At 58.6% G+C, this 8,942-nt stretch overlaps 1 protein-coding gene across 1 annotated transcript in view; it reads right to left on the bottom strand.

The window, feature by feature from the left end:
• The window catches only part of IL2RB (interleukin 2 receptor subunit beta), an 18,143-nt gene that overhangs the window by 8,449 nt on the left and 752 nt on the right, over positions 1–8,942 (bottom strand). The window contains exons 2-6 of the mRNA XM_077762076.1: positions 6,509–6,629; positions 5,961–6,075; positions 5,099–5,177; positions 2,569–2,677; positions 832–980 (exon numbers count right to left, since the gene is read on the bottom strand). Coding sequence (XP_077618202.1) covers positions 832–980; positions 2,569–2,677; positions 5,099–5,177; positions 5,961–6,075; positions 6,509–6,629 — 573 coding nt within the window. The remainder of the gene's footprint in view (positions 1–831; positions 981–2,568; positions 2,678–5,098; positions 5,178–5,960; positions 6,076–6,508; positions 6,630–8,942) is intronic.

Genomic DNA, 8,942 nt, shown 5'->3' on the forward strand with positions numbered 1-8,942 from the left:
CTCTGTTTCCCCCTCTCTGCTCTCCTTCCCCCCTCTCCTCTCCTTCCCCCTCTCTCCTCTCCTTCCCCCCTTCTTCTCCTCCCCCCTCCTTCCCCCTTTCTTCTCCTTCCCCCTCTCTCCTCTCCTTCCCTCTCTCTCTTCTCCTTCCCCCCTCACCATGCACCCAGAAAGAGGATTTTCCCAGAGACCGCTCCTACCTCTGGATCACTCTTCCCCCCGCCCCATCCTCAGACACACAGGCAGTGTCTTGTCTTCGCAGTGTCTCTTTTCTCGGCCTGGAAAACCCTCCCCCAATCTTTGCAAGGTCTGCTCCTTCTTGGCCCTCAGATCCCACAGTAGCCTTCTGTGGGCACCGAGGTGTCATCCCATTTAATTTCCCAGGTAGCACCGATCAGTGTCTCAGAGTCTCCTGTGTCCCGTCTGCAGACTGTCTCCCGCCTGCCATGTGAGTTTCCTGAGAGCAAGCTCTGGTCAGTTTCGTCCCCTGCCCTCTTTTCAGCCGGGAACACATAGTAGGTGCTCTGTGTTTGCTGAGCGAGTGAGCAAATTAGGAAGCGGGTAAGTGAATGGATAGGCGACAGACCCCAGTGGGGCTGCCTCTGAAATCCCCCGGAGAGAGCAGTCCCCGGCCTCTTGGCCAGGCAGAACCTTGCCCTGGTGCCAGCCTGGCATCGCCCACCAGCCAGAAGCTCTGGATTGTCATAGAGGGAGGGGAGTCAGAGCTGGCAGTGCAGAGAAGCAGCAGGGGCCGCCTCGGGGCTGAGATGAAGGACGGACAGGGTGGGAAGGAGGAATCGGGGCACGGGGGGGGGGACTGGGCCATGCACTCACCTCCCAGCGGTGCCCTGGGGACCTTTTCCGGGCCTCAAACTCCAGGTATCTTTCAATGTAGTGGGAGGACTGACGGACTTTCCAGGTTATGTTGCAGCTGTGGGTTTCCACGTGGGTGACTTGGAGGGAGTTGGGGGCCATCAGGCGAACTGGAAGCGAGAGAGGGACAGCGAGAGAGAGAGGAAGGGAGAGTGAGCTTGCAGGACACTGGGACACGATGCTGAGGTGATGAAACCCAGCCGTGCTCCCAACCCCGCCTTCAGATCGGCTCGTCCCCCCTCCTGGTGCCCCTCCCTGGGAGCCCCTCACCGGTCTGGAGAAGCCTGTCCCCGCCACCCGCTGCTTCCGCCCCATACCTGAGCACCTCCTGACATATTAAATATCTGTTTTTGGTTCTTCCTTCACTTTCTGTCTCCCGCCCCCAGACTACGAGCTCACTGAGGGCAGGGACTGTATTCTCTGTGTATCCTCGGTGCCTGGCACATTACCTGGCACATCATAGGCACTGGGTTAAATGTCTGCTGAATGAAAAAAAAACCCAAGGTCGCCCGTTCTCTGCATTCAGAATCCATCTAAGAGCTCTATGGGGATCATCCCACTTAATTTAATGTAATCTCCATAGTCTTATAGGATTATAAGATTTTTATGACTGTGAAGTTCAGCCGATTTAAGTTTTTATAATTCGAGGACTCTGTAGAACTACGTGAATAATGCTAAGTGAATGTCTACACAGCATGCGCTAAGCAATTTCTGTGTCTGCCTCACACTCTTTACAACCCGGGTTCGGCAGGACCGATTCTCCCCATTCCAGATGAGGAAACTGAGGCTCAGACATGTTAAGTGATCTGCCAAGCAAGCCCCATTCATTTAAGGCAGGGCTGCATTTAGAACCCTGGCTAGAGGGACGCTTGGGCGGCTCAGTCCTTTAAGTGTCTGACTTCATGGTCATGATCGCGCTGTTCGTGGGTTGCAGCCCCGCGTCAGGCTCTGTGCTGACAGCTCAGAGCCTGGAGCCTGCTTCGGATTCTGCGTCTCCCTCTCTCTCTGCCTGCCCGCCACTCATGCTGTGTCTCTCTCTGTCTCTCAAAAATAAATAAAAAAGAATCCTGCCTAGATCTCGCCCTTTCGTCCTAGATGGCCCCTCCATGGTCTGGGGCTGGAGACAGACACCCAGTCATTCAACAAACCTTCCCAGAGCACTGCCAGAGAAGGCCTGGTGCTGAGTACTTGAGAGTAGAGATAGGGATGACAGACACTCTGCTCTCGGAGAGCTCCCAGCCCAGTGAGGGAAATGGTCCCCTAAATCAGGCAGTGAGGACCCAGGACATAAACACCTTGAAGGAGGAGGTTCAAAGGGGCTGGGAGAGTCTGGGAGGACCTCCTGGAGGAGGTGACTCTTCACTGAGCCTTGAAGGGTGAGTGGGAACTTTCCTGGAGGGAAGAGCCTTCCGGACTGTGGCACCCTCAAGTGCAAGTGCAAGGGCTCAGAGGCATGGAGGGGCAAGCTGACTTCAGAGAGACTTTGATTGTGGCAGGAATATATAAGCCACAGGGGAGGGGTCCTAGATTGGGAAGCCGGGGCCAGAGCCCGAGCCTCGAATAGCAGGGTAAGGAACCAGAACTGCATCCCGAGGGCAGCAGGCAGTGACAGGGCACACGTGGGTGAGGAGGATCTCCAAGGGAAAGACGGGGAAGGAGGTTCCCAGCCTGCCCCCATACCCCCACCCCCCACCCCACCCCNGTTCTCAAAGGGCTTGAAGTTCTGGGTCGTCAACACCTTCCACTTCTCCCCTTCATGGCACATCACCCTCATGGTGACGACGTCGGCCGAAGTCAGACTCTGAGTCTGCAAGGGAAGGTGGTCATTGGGATGGGGGGTGGAGAGACAGGGGAGGGGGAAGATCGAGACCACCATGAAAGCGGAACCCCTCCACAAGCCCCACCAGCTAAAGCGGGGGTCGGCAAGCCGTGTCAAGGTGCAGACAGTAACTGTTTCTAGCTTTGCAGGCCAGAGGGTCTTGGTCACGACTACTCCGCTCTGTGCTATCCTACAGAAGCGGCCAGACAAAGCCTGTAGGAGAATGGGCGTGGCTGTGTGCCAATAAATCTTTATTTACAAAAGAAACAGACATGAATGTGACCCGTGAAGGGAGCTGCCTTGTAAGGGAGGGAGTTCCCCATCACAAGAGGTGTGCAAGCAGGATATGCCCCCAAGAAATGTAGACCTAGAACAATACCTGTGTGATGGCTTTGAGTGTGAAAGCTCCCCCTGCCCCCCCACCACCTCCATCTCTCCCCAACACCACACCCCGACTTTTCTGGAAGGAAGTGGCCAGGTATCGAGCATCTCCTGTGAGCAGGCAATGCTCAGGGGCCTTAGCCACTTCTCTGGTCAGTTCTTGCTGCAGAAACCCAAAGTCATGCATCTGATCAGCAGGGCCGTCCAGATTCAAATCCAGGCCGCTGCATCCACTGCCCCGGCACAGAGGCTGCGGCCACGGGCCCCGACGCCTGACCGATGGCTGCCGAATGAACCACTTACAGTGGCCTCCTCCCTGTGCAGAGGACCCCCTGCAGAGGGAAGGTCTGATGCAGATCCTCTTGGGATCTGTGTTCTGACACGGTGTTTTCAGATCCAGGACCATGGGCCCTGACCCTCTGACCTGCCACAGGGCCCGCCATGAGCAAACGTTGAACCTGATCATCAGAGTCCCCAGAGCTGGGAACGGCTCCTCCCTCTGCACCCCGAGGACCCTGCCCCTGCCTTCTTCCAGGTTCTGGGGGGGCCAGATGTCCCCAGATAGTAATAGTATTACCACCATTATTACTGTGACCACAGCTGTTGTAAAGAAGCCAACATAGATGTTGTAAAAGCTGTCTTGAGCGCTTCCTCTGTTCCAGACACTCTTCCGTGTGCTGGACACACATTCCCTCACTTAAGTCTCTCCACACCCTCCAGACAGCCCCTATCGCTCTTCCCATCCTGCCGTTGAGGAGACTGAAGCACAGAGAGGCTGGGGCCTTGCCTCAGGTTGCACAGCTAGGAAGCACTGGAGCCAGGATGTGAAGCCAGACCATCGGCAGAGTCACGATGGCGGCACAGCAGTCCAATTCCGGAGGCTGTGCACTTTGTGAGCCCGCCTCACACTCTCCTGCCCCTTAGGAATGGATATAACCTGCTGAAGGTTGGAAAACATGGTCTGGGCATCCCTGGCGCCTGCCGCTGTCAAGGAGGGTGTGACAGTCACCTGCTGCCCTCCCCTGCGGGCATGGCTGCAGGCCCATCTAGAGGCAGCTTAGCACAATAGTGAAAGGCCACGCTGGGGACCTGACAGACCCGGGTTTGATCCCCGCTCCGGGGGTGCTTGCCATGGGCACTTGGAAAGGGACCATGACGCTCTGAGCCTCAGTTTCCTCACTGGCCGGAAGGGGACAGTGCTCGTGCCCACCCACGAGGTCGCCAGGCTCCACGGACCGTAGAGTCAAGCACGTGCTCGGCCCCGGGTGGCACACCAAGTGCGTTAACCCACGGGACAATTCTACAAGCAGGTGCCGCGTGGGGCGCCTGGGTGGCTTAGTCAGTTAAGCGTCCGACTTTTGCTTAGGTCATGATCTCGCGGTTCGTGGGTTCGAGCCCCGCGTCGGGCTCTGTGCTGACTGCCAGCTCAGAGCCTGGAGCCTGTTTCAGTCTGTGACTCCCTCTCTCTCTGACCCTCCCCTGGTCACGCTATCTCTCTCTCTCTCTCTCCTAGAAATAAATAAAACATTTAAAAAAACAAAAAAGCAGGTGCCGCGATTACGGCCATTTTGCAGAAGGGGAAGCTAGGAGCCGAGGTGGCGATGGAGCCAGGGCTGGAGCCCAGAACGTCAGCTCCGGAGCCCACGCTCGTAAGCCCGCACGGCCCTGCATTCGCCAAGACCTTGGGAGGAGTCGGAGGGGGGAGTGTTATCACTGGTGTGTGCCCCGCCACCCAATGAAGAGTATAGAAGTGTCATGGAGCCCACAGAGCATAGGGGAAGCCATGGGAGTCGAGGCAGAATGGCCGAGCTTCATGCATCACAGAGCCTTTACCCCCGAATCAGGCCTGAGCTCTGGCCTTTGGATGCGGCCCTCCTTTCTTCTGCCTCTCTTGCCCTAGGCGGCCCTCTGGCGCACAGACCCTATAGCCAAAACCACGGGGCTCGCTGGGCCCCAGCTCCTCCCCTGGAAAGACCCCCCTCTGCACCTGCCCTCCCCTTGGCTCCCTTCCCAGCTCCCACTACTCACATCCGGGGATCCAAGGATCAGGTAACAGGCCCAGGACGCCAGTCCCATCGGGAGCAGCTCACAAGATTTGTTCCAAGACCTTCCAAGACAAAAGAACCCTCCTTAGGACAGAAGGAGGGACCCCCCCGCCCGGAGCCGGCGGTAAGGACAGTCCCCCATCCAGCAAGGCCAGGCGGCGTGGGGCGCTGTGCCAACCTCGGCAGAGGCCGAAGTCGGCTCTACCTCCCATCACGGACGCCTTGTCCTGCCCTCCCAGCCTGGCCCCTCAGTAGCCACAGCGACTTTCTAGAAACAAGCCACGTCAGGACACGTGGCCTCCGCCCCGAGAGCCCTCAGAGTCTTCCCGTGGGGCTCCATGGAGCCTTTGGAACCCTGAAGAGTCACTGCCCACTCAGGGTCACCTTTGCTGCTGCCACCAGAATGTTTGGGTCACAGAAGCTCTTCGCTGACTTCTCCTACCCCAATGCCCTGGCCCCACAGCTCCCCCAGGCATCTCTCAAAAAGCTGGGGGAGCCCCCTTTCCTCTCCCCGCTGGCTCCCAGAGTCGAGTCCAGCCTTGGCATAACAGGCCTTATGGCTCAGTGTCCCCAAATGGCCTTGTCCATCTCATCCCCGGCCCCTCCACTGTCACCCGGACCCCTGTTTCTCACCCCCACCCGGGTCCGGGTCCCAGGAGCCTAAACACCTGGCTCCTAGGCTTTCCAGCCCCCTGTGATGCCAGGAGTCGGTGGGTCCTATCGGTCCAAATCTCCAAAGCATAGCATCATGGCGTCTACAAGTCAGGAAGTCTGAATGTCAGTGATTATAAGACCCCGCCCCCGTCTTGAGATGCTGAGGTTCTGCTGGCCGGCCCCGCACTCACCGTTGATTCGGCCGAGCGTGGATCTTGCAGGATGTGGCCTTCAGGTCCCCATCCCAGCTCCAGACACAGGAGATGTTGGCTTTGGAGTTGTAGAAGCATGTGAGCCTGGAGGTGTCTACGGGCAAGATGCGGCATGAGTGGCCGGCTGCAGGGCGCCCGGAGTCCTCGGGGGCTGGCCCTCCACCCTGCTCCCTGCACGCTGTGCCTACCAGATGAAGAGGTAGGCGCCCCTGGGGGGGGCTAAAAGAACTTGGTGGGTCCATTTCAGAGAAGACGAAACTGAGCCCCAGAGCCTGCAAGGCCCCATAGGCAGAGCAGGGACGAAAAGCGTGTCTCCCTTTGGCTTCGAGAGACACACGGATGCAGCAGGGGCGGGACAGAAGGACCGAGGGAGAAGGTAGATGCCTCGCCCTCGCCTCCCTCCTTCCCTGCCTCCTGCCCCTGCTGATGGACATCTGCCAGGAAGCAGGGGTCCCAAAATGGGTCCTAGATGGGCGCTGGCCACCTTCCCAAGAAACACACGGCGATCCAGATGCCAGGGTCCTCACCGTTCGCCACTGTGGATGCCCGAGGGATGGCCAGGGGCAAGAAGAAAACAAGGAGGGGCAGACACCAGGACAGAGCAGGAGCCGCCATCACATCCATGGGTGGGAGCGAGGGAAGGGAGCCCTAGAGGGAGGGAGAAGGGAGGAAGGCACAAGTGAGCACCTGCACCGTGGGCTGGCAGGCTGGGCCCTACCAAGCCAGCACCGTCCAGCCTCAGGGCCTTTGCACCAGCAGGTGCAAAGCCCCCCCCCACACTCCTTTCCTTCCAGGACTCAAAAGCCCAGCACATCTTCAGAGCCAAAAGGGCTCTCTGGGTGAGCCCAACCCTTTGTTCAAAAGCTGGAGAAACTGAGACTCAAAACAAGGAAAGATTTGCTCAAGTCCACATAGCAAGGCCAGCGCAGAGCTGGGATTAGAGCCCCCCCCTCGCCTTGCTGTCCCTTCAATCACACCAAACACTGTTCATTGGGAAGCTCCTATATGCCAGGCTGTTTTAAACTCTTTAAGTGAAGCCATAAAGACATTTAGCAGAGACATTGTTCTCATCTCCATTTTCAGATGAGGAAACTGAGGCACAGAGAGGTAAAGCCAGTTGCCCACAGTCATGCGGCTGATAAGAGGCAGGTGTGGAATTAGAGCCGCAACAGAGCCCAGCCAGGGCCTCCTGTAACTTCTCTGACTGCGTCTTCCCACCCACTGAGACCGTTCGCACGACTGATAACACGTACTGGTGACCTCACCGCACGCATGGTGTGTGCCGAGCACTTTACACACACCTGAGCCGAAATCAAGAGTCAGAAGCGTATCTGCCCAGTAGCTTGGGGGGGGTGGGGGTGGGGGTGCTTGTATCAGCCCCTTACACAGATGAGGAAACTAAGGCTCCGAGTCGGCAACCGGCCAAGGTCATGTGCGCAGAAGAGGCAGAACTGGGATTTCATCCCCGGGTTCACCCCCAGGGCCTGTTCTCTCACATCTTCTGTCCCTGCCCAGACCCTGTCCGGGGCACTGGTCCCCAGAGGTGAGACCAACAGCCCCCTGCCCTGGAGTCGAGGAGTTGAGGCCCAATAGGGACACAGGCCAACTGTCAAGTATCTGGTTTGGGTTCGAAAAGGAGCCCAGAGAGGTACCGTGGGCGCCTCCTTGCCTGGCCCACCATCCCCACAGCGGGGTATGCTCTCCAGCCAGGGTAGGGGGTGGGGGGCTGGTTACTTCTCTCCTTGGGAACCCTCTACAGCACAGGGCACAGGGTTGGGACCCTCAAGGGGTCCAGCAAGCCCCCCTGGGCCCCCTCCTCACTCCATCATGGCCCTGGGCACAGGCACTGTCAACCCCCTGGAGGGTGTCGCTCTGGGCCAGCGCCAGCCAGCGAGGCAAGCCCATGTCCAAGACAGGACCTGGCACAGAGCCTCAGAGTGAGGGGAGGAGGGTCAGGGCAAAGGCATGCAAGATCACAGGAAGGTCAAGGCCAAACCACAGCCCCAGCAGGGGTGAGCCAGCAGGAGCAGAAGCATAATCTAGAATGAGCTCCCCGCTGTTCCTATCAGAAAGGGCGCATGTACATGAAGATTGCAAAGCACGCAGAGGGGAGTGTGCAGGGGGCACAGGGAGGTGGGGGCTGGGAGGGCTCCTGGCCCACGCTGAGCCTGTACCCGCCAGCAGAGGAGGCTTGGGGAGGTTAAGGAACCTGCCCAAGGTCGCAGGCCCAGCCTCAGGGATCAAGGTCACGGGCCCAGCCTCAGGGAGGGCAAGCAAGTAGGACCTCTGAGTCCTCAGCACCCTTAGTCCTAGGTTCTCACGCACGCCCACGCACTGTGCCCTTCCCGACTGCAAAGCTGTCCACACTCACACTGACTCATTAGGTCCCCACCACAGCGCGGGAAGGTGGCTGTCGTCACCCCGCCTTTGAGAGATGCCAAGACAGCTCAGCGCTGCCCAAGGGGCTGGACTCAAAGCCAGTCCTCTGATTTCAGGCGAGATGATAATGATGGTGACAATGACGATGCTGACGGTCATGATGGTGACAGCGATGATGATGGTGACAGTGACTAATACCCGGCTCTCACTCTGTGCCCGGGTCCTTAGCACCCAGCAGATATTACTTCATTTAGCCCTTACAGCAACCCCGGGAGCAGGTGCCATTATGACTCCTTTTCTCAGATGAGGAGGCTGAGGCCAAAGCAGGGGGGGAGAGTGGGGGTTGAACGGGTCAGTACCGCCTGAGTTCCCGCGGGGCTGACTCTGCGGGATGTAGGGCGCCTGGGGGAGGGGGAGGATGAGAGGAAGGAGCGAGCACTGACCTTGATGGGCTCTGTCTCCCCTGGTCCTCCCGGCCACACACACACACACACACACACACAACTCTGGATCCTGACTGTGAGGCTAGGGAGGGGACCCTCAGAGGTGGCTCTGCCCCTCAGCCACCCCCCCCCCCCCCCC

This window comes from Crocuta crocuta, unplaced genomic scaffold, assembly GCF_008692635.1.
Source record: "Crocuta crocuta isolate KB4526 unplaced genomic scaffold, BGI_CrCroc_1.0 scaffold193, whole genome shotgun sequence".
Taxonomy (NCBI): domain Eukaryota; kingdom Metazoa; phylum Chordata; class Mammalia; order Carnivora; family Hyaenidae; genus Crocuta; species Crocuta crocuta.